At 44.4% G+C, this 22,987-nt stretch overlaps 1 protein-coding gene across 1 annotated transcript in view; it reads left to right on the top strand.

Moving 5' to 3' along the window:
* LOC147440368 (ARM repeat superfamily protein) overlaps positions 1-22,987 on the top strand; it is an 83,705-nt gene that overhangs the window by 19,721 nt on the left and 40,997 nt on the right. The window contains exons 6-19 of the mRNA XM_086530126.1: positions 1,155-1,228; positions 1,342-1,448; positions 1,628-1,810; positions 1,887-2,243; positions 2,426-2,693; positions 2,786-2,860; positions 2,932-3,236; positions 3,364-3,562; positions 4,096-4,312; positions 4,386-4,719; positions 4,806-4,989; positions 5,118-5,258; positions 5,354-5,615; positions 5,693-6,546. Coding sequence (XP_086386252.1) covers positions 1,155-1,228; positions 1,342-1,448; positions 1,628-1,810; positions 1,887-2,243; positions 2,426-2,693; positions 2,786-2,860; positions 2,932-3,236; positions 3,364-3,562; positions 4,096-4,312; positions 4,386-4,719; positions 4,806-4,989; positions 5,118-5,258; positions 5,354-5,615; positions 5,693-6,546 — 3,560 coding nt within the window. The remainder of the gene's footprint in view (positions 1-1,154; positions 1,229-1,341; positions 1,449-1,627; positions 1,811-1,886; positions 2,244-2,425; positions 2,694-2,785; positions 2,861-2,931; positions 3,237-3,363; positions 3,563-4,095; positions 4,313-4,385; positions 4,720-4,805; positions 4,990-5,117; positions 5,259-5,353; positions 5,616-5,692; positions 6,547-22,987) is intronic.

Below are 22,987 nucleotides of genomic sequence, written 5' to 3'. Positions count from 1 at the left end.
GGGGCCCCATCGGACGGGGTCCCCATAAGTTTGTAGGACTTCTTCTTCTGTTACTTGTTCTTCTTAGGGTTTAGGCCCCTCGGCCGACATCTGCAAGTTGGCTCCATTCTTTAGGCTTTGACACGTCAGCAGTTTGTGACATCTCCCTTTCTTGAAAGAGAGTAATCGTCCGCGATTACAGCATATCTGCAAAACAACTCAAGTTAGCTCAAAAATTTCCGGGGGTCATTCCGAGAGACAATCAATTTGCTCTTTTTGTTAAGGAGTTAGCTTCTCCTTTCGTCCGTATGGCTGCCACGTAATCACTGTACGGCCTGGGATTTGCAGCACAAATCTTGCCACAATTTGCGGGTGGTCATGTCAGATTTTGAGACTCTCTCTGCTATGTTGCACAGTGGAGTTTGCCACATCAGTAGTTTGTGACACATTTTCAGGACAGGGAACTTGCTGCTGAGTATGGCTATGCTTTGGTTCCACAATAGCAGAGTTTAGGAGTGTCGGCTGTATACCAGTTGATTATAGGTGGAAGAAGAAGCCATAAGTCGAGATTTTTGGATTCTGTTACAGCTCAGACTAAATATACACACACAAAAGCACTCACAGTTGCGATGCCTCTAAGACATGAAGACCAAATCATTGAGCAGGACTTGTGTGACTTTTGCACGTAAAGTCACAAACAAAGAAACAACAAGGGCAGTGAAAGAAAAGCTAAAAAACCTTAGGGCTGGGAAGAGCACCTTAAATAAAGGAAGAAAACAGAAAAAGGTGGCTGGAAAAAAGCGAGCGAGGAACTGTTTCCATGCATTCAGATTCTTGAAGTCCCAGGCTGTAAGAGGGTGTAATGAGCAATATCTTCATGAGGGCTGTGTATCAGTTTGTGCATATCATGCCCCTCATACACGAGGGCTCGATGCTTGCTTTAAACATGTGTTGAAAGATCACCTTCAAGCTTAAGGAGCTTTGCACCTACTTTCTATCTATAATTTTGTTGTTGAATGGTTGGTTGACACAACTTTTGTTCCTAGACTTATTTTAGAGGAGGTGGTTGAGTAGAGTTATTAAATTTTTATGGTCTAGCTGGATGGAGAACAAGATCCAATCGTCTTTTGTGAATTCATATTGTGCTTGTTTGTTTCTTTCTGCTTCATTGACAGGTTTTCACCTCTGTATCTTACATTTTTAAATACTTGCAAAAGTCTCTTTGCAAGGACATCAAGTTCATCTTGAAGTAAGTCAAAATCTTAGTTCTTTTTTTCCCTTGATTCATGTAGTTTTGTGGTTATGTATATTTAAACTGGCTTGTATTTAAGGCCATGCTTGCTGTCTGTTTGGCTTTTCTAGGGCAACAAGGCAATTGCGATACTATAAGCGACTTTACATTCAAGAGTTTGCAGCTGAAGCTGTATCCTATTTGCTTAGGAACACTTCAAACGAGCAGCTCATTAAGGGTACACACGCTTGCTTTTGGCACTCTTTTTGGCTGATGCATCTGCATTATTGATCTTTTTCTCTAGAAATGAGTTTCATTGGGACATATTTCTTTTTTCTTCAAGATATGTTGCTTTATCTGCTGTCCTTTTCTCTTGTATAGGCACATTGTATGATGACATTTGATGTGTCTTTTTAGGCATTCGAAGAGTGCTAGTTGAAGTACACTTAAAACCTTCGAAGGAGAATATCAACAGCTGCAGCTCCTTATTCTGGTATACACTAAAAGGTCCGGGCATGACACTACATTCTCGATCTGATTCAGTATTGAGGTTGCTTCTAGACAAATCGACATTCAGAAGCATGAGACAGAAGGATCCAGGTAGAGTGTGTTATAGTAAAAATATATTTTTTCAAGTTTGGTACACACTTTTCAGCTCATGTATCGAATGGTGCAGGTGGCCAAGTTATTGTGGAGGTTTTGTCCCATGTTCTTCGTCGCCTATGTGAAGAGCTTGATCGGAATAAACTAATGCCTGTCTGGTCATGCGTGCTGGATGAACTCAGCTCTGTTCTTGATGAATGGACTGTTTTATCTTCTAATAGCAATGATCCTCCAAGGAATATTGATCCCCTTGCAACCATGGATATCAACTCTTCCGATAATTGTTGTGGCAAGGATTTAGAGGAGATTGATAGTCCAAGAAGGAGAGATTTTTTTCAGCAGGAAAAAGATGCAGAAAAGTCTGTAATGGCAAATCTGCTTGCTTTACTCAATCACTTGGTTGAGTTCAGAAAAGGCAGCCAAGTGCATGGTACTCCATTTTTTCTTGTCTTCTGGAAGCTTTATTGTATAATAATCGCCATAACATAAAGTAATCAAGAGAGAAAATTGACAAAATCTTGCATTTCTGCAATGCTCACAATCTATTGAACTATTCACAGATTTGCAATTCTTACTTTTGCTGATTTTTCTGTGGAACGGTTTTACTTCCAGATTTTCAGCCACTTTTCAGCCTCTCTTATAGGCTTTTACAACCATCCCTTTTCACATGTGGAGAGCAAACGATCCCCTCTCAAAACCTTTCACGGTCTTTGACTACTGAAGAAGCCAAAGTAAATCAATTTTCTCATCAAGTTTGGAAATTTGTACTCAACCTGATCAAGAGTCATGCTGAAGGCACGGGAGCAAGTAGTGGACCAAGTGCCATTGCGTCTCACGCTCCGTTTTGGAATCAACTTTGGAAATTCCTTGACTTTTCCAGGTAAGTTTTCAGAATGTAGTGCCCTTGATTTATTTGCAGTAACCTTTACCCCTGTAAAAAACAGATATAATCTTTCTGTTTTGTCTCTCCAGCTTGCTTTACTTTGTGCGAGAGTTATTAAAGCATGGTGGCTCAATCTTGCAGCTGTTTATGGATGACATTCTTAGGTGGGCACCTTTACTGCTTCCCAATTAGCCTGAATCTTGGTATTCTAAATGCTAACAGTTTTTTCAAACAGGATGTTTGATGGGCTTATTGATACACAGTCTATGCACATTTTACCTCTCACTGTGAAATTGTTCGAGAAGATGGAAGGTGCAGTGCATCGCCAAAAGTCTCACTGTGAAAGACTCTTTTCTTTTGTCGTCTCTACGATCAAAGATGCTACAGTTGAGTTACTTGACTGTACAAGGGCTCTGCACCCAAGGTCTATTTGGGCTGCGTTGAAGTGCTATCCTTATTTGGTCGAGTCACGTGAGCATGAAAAGTTCTTAGTTTGGAATTGCATCCTTGCTCTTGATCAGCGGCTCTCAACAGCCCAAGGTGAGGTTCATTGATGCACACATAAGGCTATTATGTTTGTGCATGACTGTGTAAAAGAGCAGAAGTAGATCCACCTCCAGCATTTTAGGATGTAATTCGAGCCTAATTTTTTGTCTTTATTCTGCAGACGAATCCAGTGATGAGAATCAAAAGCTCTGGGAATTTCTTTTAGCAACAGCATTGTCGACAGAGCTCAAAGTTCTTTCTCAAACATCAGTAATGGACCTGTCGTCCCGGGCTGGTGACTTCTTGAAGCTAGCAGTTTGCTACAAGAATTCAGCCATTGTGCTGAAGTGTGTTGCTGATTTTCTTGACCTTTGCTTCAGGTGTGCGTCATGTCATGGTCTTTAGTCATTACATGTAGTTGATTCAGTTGGCACAAATACAGGCATACACATGCTTTTAGAATACCTTTTAAGATTTGGTAAAATCACTTTTTGACCATCTGTTTGTGATTGCTCTGTAGTACTCATGCTAATGTCGCATATTTGAAGTACAATTCTTCAAAATTTGGCTATTAAATTTCCTATTTCTACCTAACACCATATATACTGGAAGATACAGTTGGCTTATGTTTCAACAATCAATCTAGCCAATTCAACAGTCTTTAACATTTCATCTCAATAAAATAATCAGCCATTGTTGGTAATCTATGAACTATACACGTTTACCCAGTGTTTAGAGTGTTTGTTCAAAAGTCACATCTTGTTGTTCTAGTGGTTCTTTTCATAAATCAGTAGACGTTTCTTGTGCCAAAATTATCAGGTTTTGGTGTAAGACATTGGGTGACTTGATTAGACTCTTACAAAATCATCACCTTGATGTCAAAACTTGACCTTTTTTCTGTCCCATGCTGCAGTGAATTAGATGGTACAAGAAAGGAATTTGTTCCAACAGAGCTACAGGAGGGTGGGGCTCTATCTTTGCTAGAAAAGAACTTGGGGTCTCCCAACAAACTGTTGCGATTGTCCACGTTGCGATTGTTAATTCATCTAGATGATTGCATGGTTGCGTCTAAGAGAAGAAAGAATCTGGATGGTAGCTTTAGTAAAAGTGGCTCAGTGACTTCTGACAATGTACGTTGAACACCCCCTCTTTCTGCTTTTCTCGTAAGACTTTATCCTACTGACACAGTCACTCATTGCTTAGATTTTTGAGCAACTGCAATCTGTTGAAGCAGCACCATTTAGCCTGGATGCTGGTCGCCAAAGCAGTCTTGTTTTTACCCGGTTGAAAGTAAGGGCTTGTACTGGGAACCTTCCAGAGCATTATTTGACCTCTTTGACACATGCTATGGTCGGGGTATTGTTCAACCGGTTTGGCCTTCTTTGGGATGCTGCAGTAGATAGTTTGTCAGGATTGTTAGAAACCCGAAAGATGGCTGTGTGGGAGATATTTACACAGCATCTTGATTCCTGTCAAAGTCAGTTTCTTTACAGGAAAGAGGTGGTCCTTACTAAGGAGGAGGTTGATGATCACACAGGTAAGTTGGTTGACTGACAGTATATTGTTTCTTATACCGCTAAATTAAATTTTTAAATTTGTCTCATTGTTTGTTATCTTTACCAGAAAGGTCTCTGGTTTCCCTTATGGAATCCTATCTACACAAGGATGGTGAGAGTACAGATGTGGGGACTATAGCTACTTTACTGTTAAAAGCAGCTCAAAAAGTTCCCAGTGTGGCAGAGGGCCGTACACGACAGCTAATTCCACTCTTTTTAACATTTATTGGGCACGATTCTGAGACTCAAAGGTGATCAAACATCCTTGAGTTGCCCCTACTGTAATTACAGCTGTCAAAATCTGTTCTTCTACATAGTTGTCGTGCATGGTGGTTGTGATTGTTTTGAGTTAACGTTTTAACTGTTTTAACCTCATCAGATCATCTATTCAAACAAAATATTCTTACGGAGGGAAAGATTGGAAACTAGTTTTGAAAGAATGGCTAGTTCTGCTGAGCTCAATGAAGAATGCACAGTCGTACTTCAAAAGCTCAATTCTAAAAGAAGTTTTGGTTAACAGGTCTGCATTCTGAATGCTTGGTGGGACTTAGCTCGGTACTTCATTGTAATATGAGCTTTGCTCTTTGGCTTACATGAACTTTCACGCTTCCACAGGTTTTTAATGGATGCTGATCCTGACATTCAGTTGAAGGTTTTAGAATGTGTCCTTAACTGGAAAGACAGCTATTTGACACCGTATGAGGATCACTTGAAGAATTTGATTACACCGAAGATGGCAAGGGAAGAGATGACCACTTGGAACATTGGGAAAGAAAGCGAGGGTGTTCAACCAAATCATCGGGACAATTTGGTTGGAATTTTATCGCGAGTATTATTCCCGAAGATTTTGAAGACAAAGACAAGCTTGCATAACAAGGTAATCTTTCAAGCAAGTAAACCTATCTTCTCATCTTAGTGAAGTCGAAAATTCTTAAGTTACTTTTTTTGAATCAGACAACAAGTGGCATTCAGCGAAAGGTGGTGCTTGCATTTTTGGCTTCTTTAGATGTTCGTGAGCTGTCCTTGTTCTTTGTTCTCATCTTAAAGCCCCTGGAGAGTGCCTTTACTGAGGATGGCATGGTGTGCAATCAAGAAGACCATGCCTGGGAATTGGCAGTTAAGCAAGGACTCCAGCATAACTTTATTGGGTGGGTTGATATTGAAGGCACAGCAAAGCTTTCACACAAGAAGAAGATTGGATTTCTTCACATGCTGAAGGACATATTGGAAACTTTTGATAAGGATCACATCGTTCCCTACTTGCATGCATGTTTATCCTTTACTTTCAGGATCTTACGGACCTGCCAGGGAGAGATTGGTGGTGGTGCAAATGCTCCAACTTCCACATCTGCAAAGCCAGTAGCACTTTCTGGGAAAAAAGACATTCGAACACTCTGTCTTAAAGTTCTTGCCATTGTCTTCAGCAAGTATGACAATTTTGAGTTCACTCCCATCTATTGGGACAGCTTTTTTGGAACTGTTAGGCCGATGATTGTGAGGTTTGCAGAGGAAGGTGCAAGTGGGGAGGGCCCAAGTGCTTTGTTTTCATGCTTCCTTGCCATGAGCAGAAGTCTCGCTCTTGTCTCATTTTTGCAGAAGGAAGATAAAATTGTCCCAAATCTGTTACCTCTTCTATCTCATAAGTATGCATCTCCATCTGTTGTGGGTGCTGCGCTTACTTTTGTTGAAAACATTCTTGCACTTGAAGAAGGGGAAGTTGGCCTAACCACAAGATACCTTTTGCCTCACTTGCCATTACTGCTGTCGAATTTGAGGGCCTTACTGTCGCTGCAGCAAAAAGGGATCAGGTATGTGCAGTCTTTGATTTCAGCATTTTTTAGCCGCATTTCTCTCAAAGTAAACTTTAACTAAAGGAAATTGTGTATCATTAAAAACACCTCAAGTGCACTAAGATCTAGGTAAATATACAATGATGATGTAAAATGACTGACTACAAAAAACATGTCGTCCAAGTACAAAAATGAAAATAATCTAGACTTTCTTGGTTTTATTTTGATACGAGAAAGTGCCGGTGATAATAATACTGGATTGAGCATTATGAGGAGGAGATTGAAAGAGGGAATGCAAGAAAATATATATGCACACGAGGAAGAAGCTGCAAAGAGAAATGCTAGGTGAACACATCATTAAAAGGAAAAATGCAGGCCATTACTGAGGACAGAGGTGAATGTAATGGAATCTGCAGTGAACAAAAGTTGACCTTGGAATTGAAAATGGAAAGTGCAGACGTGAAAAAGTGCTTCGATTGAAGATCTCAAGGGAGATCTTGGTGGGTGTAAGAGTAAGTTTCATACAAGAGGGATAGCTCAAAACGATATCGTGGATGATCCACAAACACCAGCAGAAGTAAAAGAGCTTAAGTCTCATGTGGGGGAACGGATTGAGGGCATGGTCCAATGTGGTAAATCAACGTGAGGAAAACATTAAATGGATAGAAGTGGCTAAAAAGCGAAAAGCTAGCACCTTACTTTTCTTCTACTAGTATCATAAATGATACATTGAAAGAGAGAGGAGAAGGAAAATGTGAGCTTTGAATTTATGAGTTGTTGGATGGAAAGAGGACAAGAATTCAAGAGAGGATGGGTTGATTTTGTGTGTGAGACTGTAGGCAAGAAGGAATGTCTCACGCATGCTCAAGTATCACATAGAAAACCATGTATTCTCGAGCCTGGAAAGGTGGGAAGTTGTTACAGACTTGGACAGCCCAAGTCGAAAATCGGGCATGACACACGAGAGAATCACTTAAAACACTTAACAACTTTATCACACTTTCAAAATAGAGTCGACACGGCGTGGCGTAGTTCCATGCCCAGAGGTATTGGCCCCAAAATCTGGTGCCCCTTTTGGTATTTATTTTTATATTAATATTAATGCTTGAGCAAATTTACAATTCCCCCGGGCCTTCTCTGCTCAGGTGCTCGTCAACACAAAACTGAGGGAAAGAGGGGGCCTTGGGTTTTATTGAAAGGCCCTTGGCCTCAAAATTAAAAGCAATGTTACATGAAAAGCTTCTAGCCCAAAAAAGCTACTGGCCCAAAAGCAACCAGCGTGATTCACGGAAATCGGTACAGCTTGCCACGTGGCTCAGCGCAAAACGAAGAAATCCGTACTACTGCACGTCAGCATTGTCAACGCAATGTACAACTGTCCACGTCATCAGTTCGTCCAACTGCCACGTTGTCAAGGCTGCCACATCATTAGTTTGTGACATACCCCCTCTTGAAAGAATTGTAATCGCCCTCGATTACACCGTGGCTCAGCGCAAAACGTGGAAATCCGTACTACTGCCACGTCAGCATTGTCAACACAATGTACGGCCTCCGTACAGTTGTCCACGTCATCAGTTCGTCCAACTGCCACGTCATCAGGGCTGCCACATCATTAGTTTGTGACATACCCCCCTCCTCTTGAAAGAATTGTAATCGCCCTCGATTACACCTGCAAAATCATTAAAAAGCCATAAACTAGTTCAATAGACATTGACTCTAAGTACCGACGTTCTAGACGACACAAATCCAACACTTGTACAAAGATGACAGTCACTTCACATTCAAATCATATCACATAGAATCCATCCAGATCTAGGACCATGATTCCTGGCAACGTATTTAGCAATTGCATCTAGATCCACACCGGACCTCACTGGTGTCGGATTAGCTAATTCTTATTGTGATCATGTGTTGCAGTAATCATACCATCTTTCAATCTTGCACTCAAACACAATCACATGTGTGAGTAATCATTTTCGGAAATTCCAGTTCATCCATCAGACACTGAGTTCATACTGAACAGAGTGTTTCAATCATTCAGTTCTAGTTATTGCTGTGTAGCCATCTCATCCCTCGGGAATTCTTGATGCGCTCACCACAGTTTCATTCAATCATTCATCATCAATCATCATTATCTTTCAAAATTCATGATTCTTATCTCGAATCGTGATCGGGTTCATTCTGGAGCTGTCATTGCTCCGAATTCGTTATCATCTCATTCTCGATTTCACCTGTTATTTGTACACAAATAGCAGGATCTTCTAGAAAACATTAATTCATACATAAATTAAAGTCATCTTCGGGAATTTCCCATTTTAAAATTATTCATTTATAAAGTCATAAAAAGAATATAAATCAACACAGCAGTATCTTTTTTTTTCAATTTTCTATCCAGTATCTGTTCTGGAGCGAGTATCCTGTCGCCCAGTTCTATTTCTGTGTGTCGGTCGTTCTCATTCTTGTGCCTTTTTGGGGCACCGTGCAGATATATGTCCTTGTTTCCCACAATCAACACTTCCCCCTTTGAGATATGCGTCTTTCTGTTCCTCTGTCAGTTGGGGACGTGTATCTTTGTTTCCTCTTCTTCTGTTATCACTTATTGAAGGTTGATCTGTTGGATAAGTCAAGTTACCTGAATGCATAGCAAATCCTTGCGTAGCATGTCCCATCAACTGCTGTATGGACTTAGATTTCTGCAACAAGCAGTAATCTCGGATTTTGTTTGGGTAGTCCGCAACAAAATCGCGTGATTTGCTGCTTAAAAATGATCTTTTGAAAAGATGAGGCAGGTAGAAAAACATCCCAAAATCTCTCGCAATAAGTATCCAAAGTATCTGCCTTAGCCATCCTAAGATGATTTGAGGCGGTAATCTCGTCACGTTTGTACTCTTGAGTGAGCCACGAGGAAATAAAAAGTCTTTTGAACTTTAGCCACTCAGTCGGTGCTTCTTTTTGTAACAAAAGAGTGGAGCACCATGTCTGTGCATTTCCTTTCAAGTAGGATGTTGGAGTGCTCTGAATAGCGCCCTCCAGAAAAAGCTATGTCAAACTATTGAATAAAAGCGAGAGCCTTGTGGGCATCTCGAAAACGTGAAAAGGTATCAAATTTTATTGCTTGTCCACCCTCCTTGAATTCTTTGGTCTTCTTGCTCTTATGATTGGCTCTATAAAAGTGCTTCCTCTTAGAATAAAACATCTGGTCATCAAAGTCCGAACTCTCAGAAGAGGATAAATCCTCCTCGAAATTGCCAGAAAATCTTCGACGGAATCTGCTTTTCTTGGCCTTCTTCTTGCTCTTTCCATGTCTTTGGGTCTTTCGTCGTTTCTCGCCCTTTCTGTTCTCATCACTGGAATCAGAAGAGGAAGAGCCGTCGGAACTATCAGAAGAGATGAGGACGAACTGGACACACCCGCGAAGCGTACACGCTTCTTCGCTTTTCGTGCATTTGCAAACAAAGAAAGTCGACCCAAATAACTAGGGTAATCTATTCCCTTGCTGTATCTCTTTGGAGGCTTTGTGGTCTTCAATATTTGGTTGACTCATCGTTCGATCACATCATCAAGTTCATCTTCAGTGTACATCCGCGGGACAGGAGGTTTCTTCAATGTGGACTTTAGTGGTGAACCGATGGCCGTATGCCATCGGAAATGCATCTCATCAATCGGGTGCCGGGTCAAAAATTTCGCGTACTGGGGATCCTTCGAATACTAGAGCATTTGCTTGGCACTGGCATCAACCTGCTATTGATGCTACATCTTCATTCGTTCATACTTTGTACTCCGTGGAGGACCGTACTCTTGTTCGAATTGTTCAATTGAATTTTTCGTACTTTTACCTGATTCGGAGTTGTTGGGTGGGTTCGTATGATTCTTGCAGGATTCGTCACTTGAATCCATGTGTGTCGTGGTAAAAGGATCGGATTTCCCGGTAGAAGGAAAATGGATTGAGCTCTGATACCACTATTACAGACTTGGACACCCCAAGTCGAAAATCGGGCATGACTATCGCTTAAAATACTTCACAACTTTATCACACTTTCAAAATAGAGTCACACGGCCTGACGTAGTTCCGTGCCTAGAGGTATTGGCCCCAAAATCTGGCGCCCCTTTCGATATTTATTTTTATATTAATGCTTGAGCAAATTTACAACTCCCGCGGGCCTTCTCTGCTCAGGTGCTCGTTAGCACAAAACACAGGGAAATAGGGGGCCTTGGGTTATATTTAAAGGCCCTTGGTCTCAAAATCAAAAAGCAATTTTACATGAAAAGTTTCTAGCTGAAAAGCTACTGGCCCAAAAGCAACCAGCGTGATTTGCGGAAATCTGATAGCCTGCCATGTGGCTCAGCGCAAAACACGGAGATCCTTACTACTGCCACGTCAGCACTGTCAGCGCAATTTACGACCGTCCGTACAGCTGTCCACGTCATCAGTCCGCCAGGGCCGCCACGTTGTTAGGGCCGCCATGTCATCAGTTTGTGACAGAAGTTGGGCTGTTTGTAGAGATGCCAGATTGATCGTCATGAAGAAACAAAGTGCGACTTGTGGAATCGTGTTGATGTTTGCAGTATGGATTTGGAACAGATCGCTCTGATTTGATGTAGATGCTTTTATAGGATGAGATATTATTCTTTAAATGGAAACTCATTGGTCTAAGGCGAGTACCTTGTCTACAATCTCAGGATATAGATTGGAATCAATGGCTAGGAAAGAAGCTTGTGCGGATATGAGTAGAGGATTCGGAGGGATTGCCATGCCGATAAGATTTTTAATAGAGAATTCTTGTCCTCTTTATATTTGCCATATGCTACTTTGCGTCATTGTCAGTTGAATATGCTAGCCCAACGGGTTGTCACCTTATGTGATTATTTGGATAATGAGATTATGGAGTGCTCCGAGAGTGGGGGATATCATGTGAGTTGGGGATCTAATGCAAGGACTTCTTGTTAGGCTACCTTTTTTGATACATCAGCAAATAATTTTTATGAGTATGATCATGGAGATCTCGGTATAGAGTTTCCAAGGGTTCAAGTAGATGCACAAAGTAGACCATGTAGATCTTCATTGGGAGATTTATTGAGGATTGAAGTAGATGCACAAAGTATGGTAAATAGCTCCTCGTAATGGGAGCTATGTAACGGGACGGCACCAAGTGCCACTGAAAAGAAGAGACTGGGAAAGACTTTTAGCACTTCAAAACAACTGAACAAAAGAGACATGGAGTGGCGGAGTTCCACTCCCAGAGTGCACTGGCTCCAAACCTTAGCGTCCCTTTCAGTATTTCTTTATATTGCTTCAACAAGGTACAACTGAGGGGTGCTCTGCTATGCTTTGTGCAACTGAGAGAGAGACCCTTACACTTATTTAAAGGCTGTTGCCCCCCAAAAGCATCTGCTATGAAAAACACATCCAAAAGCTCCTGGTCCAAAGTGTGGCTCCCATAGGGTTGTCCCGTAAAACACGGTCATCTGCACAGTGCCATGTCAGCATTACATGAATTGCGGGCCTTTCTGTACAGTTGTTGCCACGTCAGCCTTACACAAATTGTCCTCTGCTTTTAGGGTTTTGGCCTCTGACCAAGATTTGGCAGTTGGTCTGGGTTCATAACCCTAGTGGTTTGTGACATACCCCCCTGTTGAAAGAAGAGTAATCGATCGCGACTAGACTTGCAAAACTCAATCAAGTTAGTCCAAAAATCCGAGGGTCATTCAGTATTCTCATTTTGTATCGGAGCTCTTGATATTCTGGCACAGCAAAGTTAGCCGTCACACCTAGACCGTGTTGATCTTTAAAGGGGTGTCTCGATGCACTAAGATCACATACCTAGACAATCTCACCTGATTTGGAACATATATGGTTGGCACATCACAATGCAACACAGATGATTACAGATGCAATCACAAGACATGAAGACATAGAATCCCCAATGAGTACTCCCCCGAGAACCAAACTCTAGGCCGTGAGAAATTCAAAGGCCATATACAACCAACGCCCCTTAGACTGCAGCTTGCGTTGCTCAGACGTTTCCATTTACAACTAAACGCTCCCGAGATCGCAAATGCGTCGTTAAGAGGTTTCCAATTATGCACATGAATACTCCTCTCAGGATCAAAACCCGAGCTATGAGTTATTTAGATAATTTCAATCACAATTTTCTCTTGAATACTCCTCCAAGACCAATGTTCAAGCCATGGGGTATTCACAGGTCAAAATACAACTAAATGATCCCCGTGATTGCAGCGTGTATCATTCATAGGCTCATTAAACTTCAAAGCGATTCAAACAAGTCAAAGCAAGTCCAAACAATTTTGACACAATATTCATAAACAATTTCTCAAGCAAAATTTCAAGCAGATGGTCCTCCTTGTTGCAAAAGAGTGGATGTCCAACTCCATGCTCCCGAATGCTTTCAAATGCACGTTCCTCGCTCCTATCACCTGTTATTTGCACACAATAACAAGAGCTTCTAAAAACATTAATTTTACACATGCTGAAATTTTTTGCAGAACCCTAATTTTCTACTGGAAATCCTAATTTTCCAAAGTTGTTGGAATCAAATCTGTTTGTGTCAATGCGTAGGGCTTGTTGAGAGAATCAACTTTGGCTTTTGTTGCATATCGGAATTCTCAACCGTTGAAGAGATTTTTAGAGGCCTCTACAACACAGAAAAGCGTCAGAAGGCATGTTTTTAGAGCTTTTTAGGGCAAAAAGGAACTCTTGTTTCTTCATCTCCTCCTCCTCCTCTTGTCGTTTCTTCTTCATCCAACTCCATAGCTTCCATTTGTAGGTTGATGTAGGACTAGTTTGCACGTCAAAATAGCAAATGACCGATGCTCTGATACCACTAACGGGACGGCACCATGTGCCGATTGAAAAGAACAAATTGGAACAGACTTTAACAAAACCGATGAGAGAGAGAGAGAGAGAGAGAGAGAGAGAGAGAGAGAGAGAGAGAGAGAGAGAGAGAGAGAGAGAGAGAGAGAGAGAGAGAGAGAGAGAGAGAGAGAGAGAGAGAGAGAGACAAAGTGGCGGAGTTTTATTGCACTGGCCCCAAACCTTGGTGTCCCTTGTGGTATTTCTTTATATTTCTTCAACAAGGTACAACTGAGGGGTGCCATGCTCCGCTTCTTGCAACTGGGGATGCGAGAGAGAGAGAGGCCCTTACACTTCTTTAAAGGCCCTTTGATCCCAGAAGCATCTGCTATGAAAAACACATCCAAAGGCTCCTGGTCCAAAGTTTGGTGCCCAGAGGGCTGTCTTGTAAGATGCGGGTATCTGTACAGTGCCACGGTGGTATTCCGCAAATCGCGGCCTGTCCTGTAGTTATTATTACATCAGCCTTTATGAAAATTGTCCTCTGCTTTTAGGATTTAGGCCCCTCAGCCAAGATTTGCAAGTTGGTCAGGTTTATGATTTTAGTCCTTATCCCCTTTGTCTTAAGTTAGGGTTTTTAGGCCCCCTTGGCCGTCTTTTGTGAGTTGGTTAGGGTTAGAATTCTGAAGTCCTAACCCCCTTTGTCTTCAGTGGTTGCCACATCAGCAGTTTGTAACAAGCTTTGCATGGGTTAGCATGGCTTATTATATTGCCATTGTTGGGGATTATTTACAAGTTATCCACGTCGGCATGATACAACACAATGGATTACGCACTTTCCCCACTTACTCTTATCCCACGTATAGAGCTCTTTGTTTCAGCAAGACCTATTGGAGTTGGTGCAGAAGGTGCATACTTATTGTTTACGCTAGACTATTGCTATACTACACAACCCATGGATAGATAACAAGACGTGCACTGTAGACAATGAATAACAGAGGGAACGCTGTGACCAACAGTAGAGCCTGAACAGCATGGGACTCGACTAACTCAAAGGAACCAGTACAGACTCTGGCATGGTAGCACACACAGCTCCACGCCCAGAACTCACGGGGTACAATGGGAGTGTCGAGGCTCAAATGTGAAGGCCCTAGGGATGGTGCAGACGTGCTGTGCATGAACTCAAGATGCTAGACTCAAGACGCTCGACCGTACAAAGTAGATGATCCTGATGATGACGATATACTTCCACGACTGGAACCAACCACACATGTATTTCCTAGAGTCACCAATGGCTAGCAAATATCCCAATCCAGCTAAGCCTACCTCCAAACTGCGGTGGTGGTGATCAGGCCACGGTGTCCACTAGGACCACCATCTGTATCACTTGCCACGTGTCACTGCCTAGGCGAGAGTCTGTCTAGTGTGAACTTCAGCCCAACTGCAACTGCCTGCCTGTCCTGTGCTAGTGACACTGTAGCCTTGCTACAGGTTGTCCACCACAAGAACCTCACCGTCTCAGTGAGAGAGAACACCGAAACTAAAGGAAACACTAAAACTAGCAGAGACCACTGAAATGCAATCAATCCGACTGGAGGTCTGTGGAGAAGAAATGATGAAATATAGGTATTTGCAGAATATGAGGAAGAAGTAGGCAATGTGCCACAGTGAGATAGGCTGAGAGAGAGAAGAAATCGAAGAAGGCCCTTTAAATTTAGCCAATTTTCTTTTAGGCGACCCTCCAATTGGCATGGAATTTTCAACTTTTTGTCCTTAGAAAATACACTAAAGCCGTTCTGTAAATTGCGGGGTAGGGATGAAAGGAGGTGGTAAGGGGCAAGGGGTGGATTAGAGGGTGGATAGGGGCAAGAGGGGATGGTGAGGGACGAGGGGAGTGGGTAGGGGCTAGGGGGGGTGGGTAGGGGGGAGGAGAGAGGGAGGGGATGGGTAGGGGCGAGGGACGAGAGGGGGAGGAGAGAGTGGGTAGGGGCGGGTGAGTAGGGGCGGGTGAGTAGGGGCGAGAGGGGGAGGGTGGGTGGGTAGGGGCAAGGGGGTGAGGAGAGGGGTCGCGAGGGACGAGAGGGTAGGTGCGAGGGGGAAGGGTGGATAGGGGAAAGGGGTGAGGGTAGTGTCGAGAGGGGTGGTGAGGGACGAGAGGGGGAGGGTGGGTGGGTAGGGGTGAGGGGAGGGAGTAGGGGCAAATGGGGAGGGAGGGGGTGGTGAGGGACAAGGGATCGGCTCACCAAGTCCAAAGGCGTCCAAAAAGCCTCTGTGATCTCCACATTGGCTGCTGGCTTAGGTGGCTTATCACCAAGTCCAAAGGCTTCCAAAGCCTCTGTGACCTCCAAAGTTGCTACTGGCTCAGGTGGCACACTTGCTGCTGGCTAAGGTCAGGTGGCTTACTGGGTTCAGTTACAGTAGAAATGTTGGAAGAGAATGTATCCCTAGGCAGAGATTGAATAGAGACTCCATAACAAGGCATAGACTTGGTAGCTTCTAAGCACTCCAAAAGATCTTTGTTTGACCCGTCAGGTGGAGTAGGCTGTTCTAATTCATGGTTGGTTTCCATTGACAAAGAACTATGCTGCACTATGGGATCCATGCCTCCTTCAAGGCGAATGGGTTGCATTGGGGAGCCAGGAGTATGTATCCACATTGCGTCATTTTTCCAATCATGAGTGCGTAGTGTGTCGTACCCATGGTCTACCGAACGAACAAAGGAAATCCTTCCTCAACCTGGGGAAGACGAACCACAACAATATCCAAGCTAAAGATGAAGTCTTGTACCTGCAGAGGCACCTTGTCAACTATGCCCAACGGGTAGACTGTCCTTTGGTCCGCCAACGTCACCGTGAAGGGAGCAGGTCGTGTAGGCTGCAGACCTAAAGCCAACATAGTGAACTCAGGCATTGGGTTGATACCAGATCCACCATCCACTATCACTCCTAAGAATTGCCACCCCAAGATGGACACGGTGAGACGAGGGATTCTATAATCAGTGAGGGGAGCAGCGGGATGGGATATCATATAGGACTCTGGTGGTTGCACTGGGAGGTGCCCGCCACTAGGACCTGCTCCGGGGTAAAGTGACTGAATAATTGCAAGGGTGTCACTTCGAAAACTCTCATGTCATAGAGCTACACTTGTTGGAAGGTGTTCTTCAAGATTGTCTCTGTTGTAAGCTTTTCTTTTGCTACTAGTGGTTTCTCTGGTACCTTGACTTGTTGTAGGTCGGCTACTGCTACCAAGAAAGCTTCATCAATATCGGACAGCTTTGCACTAGGGAATGGCTTGTCGACAGCTGGAAGCGAGGTATCCACTGGTGGGATAGTGGGTGGAATTTTGGAACTTGTTGGGCAGGGAGGGGACCTTTCTGGCAGGGGGCATTTGCTTTGGTAATGTCCATATTCCCCACATTTGTAGCACAAAACGGGCTAATTCGATGGGCGAGTCACCCTTCCGATTTGTTGGGCGAGGTAGTCCTTACTCCTGGTGCATGGAGGTGGAGCTGGAGGCGTAGAAGCTTTGAGGGGCTGAGGGAGCATTCGCATGATAGAAGCTTTGAGAGGGAAAAGTGCTCTACATACCTTGCATAGGAGGGGCTATGAGCAAAGGTGGCATTTGGTTTGGATGGCCATAGAGGGAAACCATGTTGGATGCAGGTGCTAACGTTGAAGAGTAGGACCAAGACTTTGCTGTATTTGTCGCAATCCCTTGAGGTAGTAGCAATCCTTGTCCTCATGTCTAGACTTTTCACAGAAGCGGCAATAAGCCCGAAGGGGGCATTCATGTGGAGGGTGCCTTGGAGAGAGGCATGAGCTACACCAGACCACAAACTCTTGGTGAGCTTTAAGCTCTTCTAGCTCACGCTTGATCTGTTCCAAAGCCTCTTGATGTGGAAGCTTCTCCTGTCGAAGAGAGAAGAATCTCTCCTCTTGAAGAGCTCGTTGCAACTTCAGGGCTTCGAGTTCCCTGCACAAAGAAGTCAAGGGGTCAGATGGACTTTCCAAGAGTACAGAGGCAGTCTCTACCTACGGAGAGCCGATGAATAGCTTCCTTGCCCCCTCTATCCTAGTAGCAGCAGCAACAAACTCCTCCAGAGTGGCTTCGGGTCGAAGTCTCTCTGAGAGTTTTTGTTGAGAAGTTTTAGGAAGAGCCTTCTCTACCCACTTCTTGACGATAAATTCTCCTGGTTGCCGGGGAGCTTGGCAACTAGAGACTTTGTTTTGGTCATGAGTTCTGCAAATGTTTTATTGGCTGCAGCATCAGGTTGGCCAACTCATCGAGAACCTTCTCTTGGAAGTCCCTTGGAAGTCCTTTGGTCTAAAAACTTCATAGAACTGCTTTTGTAATGTGGCCCAATTCGTAAAGTGGTTCTCTGCAAATTGACTATACCATTTATCTGCTAAGTCATCCAAGGTTGATGGGAAGAGTACTAGGTAGGTGTCTTCTTTGTTGAGACCACACCCTTGCAGAGGGATACAAATCTCCTAGCATGGTCGTCTGCATCCTCTGTGGAGACACCTTTGAAAGTTGGAAACTTGATGTTCACCTTAGCCAGAATGCTTGTCAGCTCCTCCATGGCTATCTGCTCCCGAGCCTGTTGCTCAAGAGGTTGCTGTAACACAGTGGGTGAGAACTGTACTGGGGAAGGTGACCTGGGAGGGAAAGAACTGGTTGAGGGAGTGGAAGTAGCCGTGTAGGAAGGTTGGGGTGATGGGGCTGGTGGACTTCTATTGGGCACAAAGGGTAGGCGCTTCCGATGATAGCACTTAAGAGGACTCAATAGTGGACTTTGTCGCTCTTTTGACTGCCTTGTATGTGTCATGCAGTAAGCAGAAGCCCACCCAAGCTTTGGGCACGAAGTTCTTCAACTTACTCAACACTGGTCCAGACTCTACTAGACCAGGGCGAGTGACTAGATCACCTGGCTAGACATGGACGAGAGAGAACTAGACCAGGACGAGAGACTACTAGACCCGGACAAGGAACTAGACAAGCTGGTCGAGGGAAAGCTGGACCACACTAGTTGAGACCAGCAGACTAGAACAGGTTTTAAGCTGCAGACTAGCACAGGTGAGAGCTTAAACCAGCTATCTCCTTGACATGACTCTTAACGGAGTGAGACTTTAGTTGAGGTCCCACCGGGCGTGCCAAAAATGAGAGCACCTGTAGCGGAGATAATGTGTCGTGCTCTTGACAGTGGGTGCTCCTTCGTGCAATTGTGCGTGAAATCTCACTCCAGCAACATAGAAACACTGAAAACACTGTAGACAATGAATAACAGAGCGAACACAGCGACTCAACAGGAGAGCCTGAACAACAAGGGACTCGACTAACTCAAAGGAACCAGTACAGACTGTGGCATGGCAGCACAGAGCTCCACGCCGAGAGTTCACGGGGTACAATGAGGGTGTCGAGGCTCAAATGTGCAGGGATGGTGCAGACGCGCTGTGCATGAACTCAAGACGCTTGACCATACAAATTAGATGATCCTGATGATGACGATAGACTTCCACGACTGGAACCAACCACACATGTGTATTTCCTTAAGAGTCACCAATGGCTAACAAATATCCCAATCCAGCTAAGCCTATCTCCAAACTACGGTGGTGGTGATCAGGCCACGGTGTCCACCAGGACCACCATCCGTATCACTTGCCACATGTCACTATCCAAGCGAGAGTCTGTCCAGTGTGAACTCTAGCCCAACTGCAACTAATTTCCTGTCCTGTGCCAGTGACACTGTAGCCCTGCTACATTACAATAGCTTACAAATGCCATTTATGTAGCTGTAGCTACCAGCTTTCCCTACACTTGTGGTATAGGGAGACATGGCAGTGGCAATCTAAGTGTCGAGAAACGAGCCAGATTATAGAGAGAGGTAGTAGTAGGGGACACCTCATTCCAGCAGATGCAGATTACCTTCCTTCGTCTTGTGCGATTGAAAGAAGAGAGTGTATTATCTTGGCTTGAGTAGGAGTTGCATGGTGCACCAACTAATCTTTACTTAGGATTCAAGAGAGGCACGGAGACTCTTCTGGGAGCAGCAAGCATTTGCACCCATTACTTCTGCGGACACATGGGGACAACATGTGGTTAGTCCATAAACAACGCTAGCTCAACCGTCCCTACCATTCCCACCGGGGTCTCAACCTTATACTTTTATAACTTAGTTGTTGTTGTGGCTGGTGAGAGAGGGTGTCAAATCTGGATTCAGGAGAGGAATTTCTACACTTAATCATAATTACACTTCAAACCATCATTGAGGAGGGTCGAGCACATGGACGTCGACTCTATTGTTGCATTGTGGATTTTTGTAAAGGTTTTGAGACATTATCGAGAGCGAAATTGAGGCATAGGGTGTGATTTGGGTGTTTTGAGTGAGATTCCATGGATATCAACATTATCATTTACATGGATTTGGGTGTTTTGAGTGAGATTACATGGATATCAACAACATTATTTACATTTGGTCGGGAAGTGGTGGAGTGCGTAGTCCTACACATATCTGGGAATTATTTTTACACAACCGTCTTTCTCTATGAGGGAGGAAGCAGCTTCAAGACTGACATGAGGATATGGAAATATGCAGCCCTTGTAGGGTTGGAGGGGGTGTGCTCACTTATACAATTTGAGGAACCTCGCACTAAGCTATGGGTGTTTTCTGATACATTGGTGGCATCCATGTTATTGTAGGGTTGGAGTGGGTGTGCTCACTTATACAATTTGAGGAGCCCCGCACTAAGCTATGGGTGTTTTCTGATACTTTGGTGGCATCCATTTTATTGTAGGTGGTGCAGATTTGGGACCTAGTCTTGTCTATCGGAGTCGGTCTGGCTGAGTGTATGATGGAGGGAGAGTTGAAAAGAGATTACTAGTCATTGTGATTTTCACAATGATCCTGTTTAAGCGGGCAGTGCTGCATGAGGTTGTTAGAACAAAATTGGGAGCTACACCGGCTGTGGTTGAGGCACTTACTAGATCATTATCTTACATACATGGCTTGTGGGAGCTTCCATGTCATTGTTATGCTAGATTATCCCTCGATTCATCATCTCCGGATGTTGGAAAGCCATGATGTCAACTTGGTTTCAGTTGCTTGACTACGGATAGATTGCCACCCTTTTGGAACTCTTTGGATGCACATCGCTCTCATTTATACGTGGGAAACAACCTCTCCGAAAGAAAAGTGCCCTTGCAACCTAGTGGACGAGGGGAGAAGACGACTGCCAGCAGCTTCTGATAGATAACTCAAAGCAAAACTCAAGAGGAGCACTGCTCACCTTGTCAGGAGGACAGATAAAGAAGTTGAAATGGAGGTACTTGAGAGGAGCGAATCTGAACAGCTGAAGATGAGGGTGGGATAGAAGAAAACACAAAGAGCCAAGTCCTTTGCAGGAGAAAACAGACTTGGGAGATCAAAACCCACAAGGCTAGAATTCTCCCAGGAGGAAGTCTCCTAACAGCTCAGCTTACTTGCTCAAGGTGGCTGCAGAAGGATCATCAGAAGAGAAGCAAGTCTCCTAACAGCTCAGTCCACTTGCTCAAGGTGGCTGCAGAAGGATCATCAGAAGAAATGAAATGTTATATTAACGTCTTCAAAAGGCCATAATGACCTATGAGACCCGAAAGTTACAAAGTGGTGGATCTGATACAAAGTTAGAGTAACAAAATAACCTAACAATAGTACAAAAACAAAGATATATACTATGGGGTCCTAAGTTGGTCGATGTGAGCCAAGCAACAAACTAAGCAAAAAATGGGCGGCTTGTTGGGATAGCTGAATCACAAGAGATCTATCATCGGTCGTTGGCAAATCTCATCAATTTCCTCCATGGTTAGTAGTCTGACCGGGCGTCGTGCATGCGTGGCCAGCGTGCTCCGAATTTTCTGTCGTAGCCTGCGTCGATGCTGTGTAGTTCTTCGCAATCGCGGGCGCCTGGATTTCCCCAATTCAATTGCTCGGTCAATCAGTGTGCCTCTGGTGTGAGACGAGGGGGAGCTCTGCTGTGGGAGTGGCTCTTGCGGCTGTCCCGTGTCTACTCTGAAAAAGTCTGTGATCCGTCTTTGAGATCCGTCTTTGAGACTGGCTAGCCTCTCCATTCATCAGGCTATCTCTGTGTCTGCGCAGCTCGAGCAAGAACAAACCCAGACATCTTTGATCTTCGTATCCCATGACTCTTGAGAGTGGTCCAAAACCCTCTCTGAACAAGCAGTGGAATCGGCCTCGTATCTTGTAGTAGACAGGGCAGCGGCATGTATAGTGTAGCTCTGTCTCAGGTTCCATGTTACACAAGGGGCATGTCCTGTCTTCTGCTGGTATGCCGCTGTATCTCCCAATTTCAATCCGCAACTGGTGAGAGGATGTGCGTAACTGGCCAATAGCACATCGTATCCCATGAGACAAGTGGGTATCCATGTATTTGGGTCTCGTCACAAAACCATCTTCCGTAAGCTGGAGAAGGTGGTCTCTGTAGAAAGCCATCTTCGTGCCCAATTCCTGTGCTGGTTGTATCCATGTCCTCCTGGTGTCTAGTTGGGTCAGGTCTTGGCGGATGAGCTTGGTGATCTCTGACTTTGTAAGAGTGAGAGATGGTGCATCCAATGAGTAATGGAATGGTGGCAGCCTGTCGATGTTGAACCCATGTGCCTGAAACCATGATGTCATCTCCCCATACCAGCATGTTGTATCTCCTTGTATGGCTAACTGTCGAGAGGATTCAAGTGCTATGCGAGCATATCTGTTTCTAGGAAGTTCCCATGTGCGGTTTATGAAGGAGATTGATCTGGTGAGCGCCTCCACCACTAGTGGGGGGGCCGCTAGCTCTGCTCGGATAATGGCTCGCGGTACTGATGCCTTGGCTCTAATGAGCCGCGAGATCATAGAGACGAGAGATTTCTCCATGTTCCCCCAACCGTCTGTGCGACCCGGCCTCCCATGGTGATCTAGTGAAGGTCCCCATATCTTGGTTCCATAAAGCAATGCTGAAGCCACCAAGGTGTCAAAGAGCCAGAGCTTCGTCCGGGGCTCCTGAAACTGAACCTGCGAACACATCCTTTCCAATCTACCCAATGCTGCATGGGCTCTAGTAAGTGTGGTCTCAGCTGCTCTTCTGAGTGAGAATGTAGGTCCGCTAAAAACCACTCCAAGGTAAGTGTAAGCATCTGTGTACTCCACAGTCTCCTGGCCGTATGTGAATGTAGGTGCTGACCTCCTGATCCATTGTGGGGTGGTATTAAACACCATAACCTTGGTTTTACCCAGGTTGACAGACAAACCACTTTCGTGGGCAAACGTATGCAAAGCATCCAATTGACGTTGCATTCCCTCTAGGGATTCGGAGATCAACACTATGTCATCAGCATATAACAAAAGTGGAATCCATGTCCCTGCCAATTGAGCACCTTTATCTCCATCGGTGTCAATGTAGTCAGAAATCTCATCCACATACATACCGAAAAGAGTAGGAGAGAGCGGGCAGCCCTGCTTCACCCCAATAGTGGAGTGAACCGGTGTAGAAAGTGCCTCCGGGGTGCGTACATACCCTACTACTGATCTGTACAATGCCATGGTCCCCCAAATGAGTTCTGTGGGTACTCCCATTTCCTGTAGTCTGCGCATCAGTCTAGCTTTGGGTACTGTGT

This window comes from Adiantum capillus-veneris, chromosome 15 (assembly GCF_014529385.1).
Source record: "Adiantum capillus-veneris isolate H3 chromosome 15, ASM1452938v2, whole genome shotgun sequence".
NCBI classification, from domain to species: domain Eukaryota; kingdom Viridiplantae; phylum Streptophyta; class Polypodiopsida; order Polypodiales; family Pteridaceae; genus Adiantum; species Adiantum capillus-veneris.
Note: the sequence above shows the minus strand (reverse complement) of the source record. Positions and strands in the feature narration are given on the sequence as shown.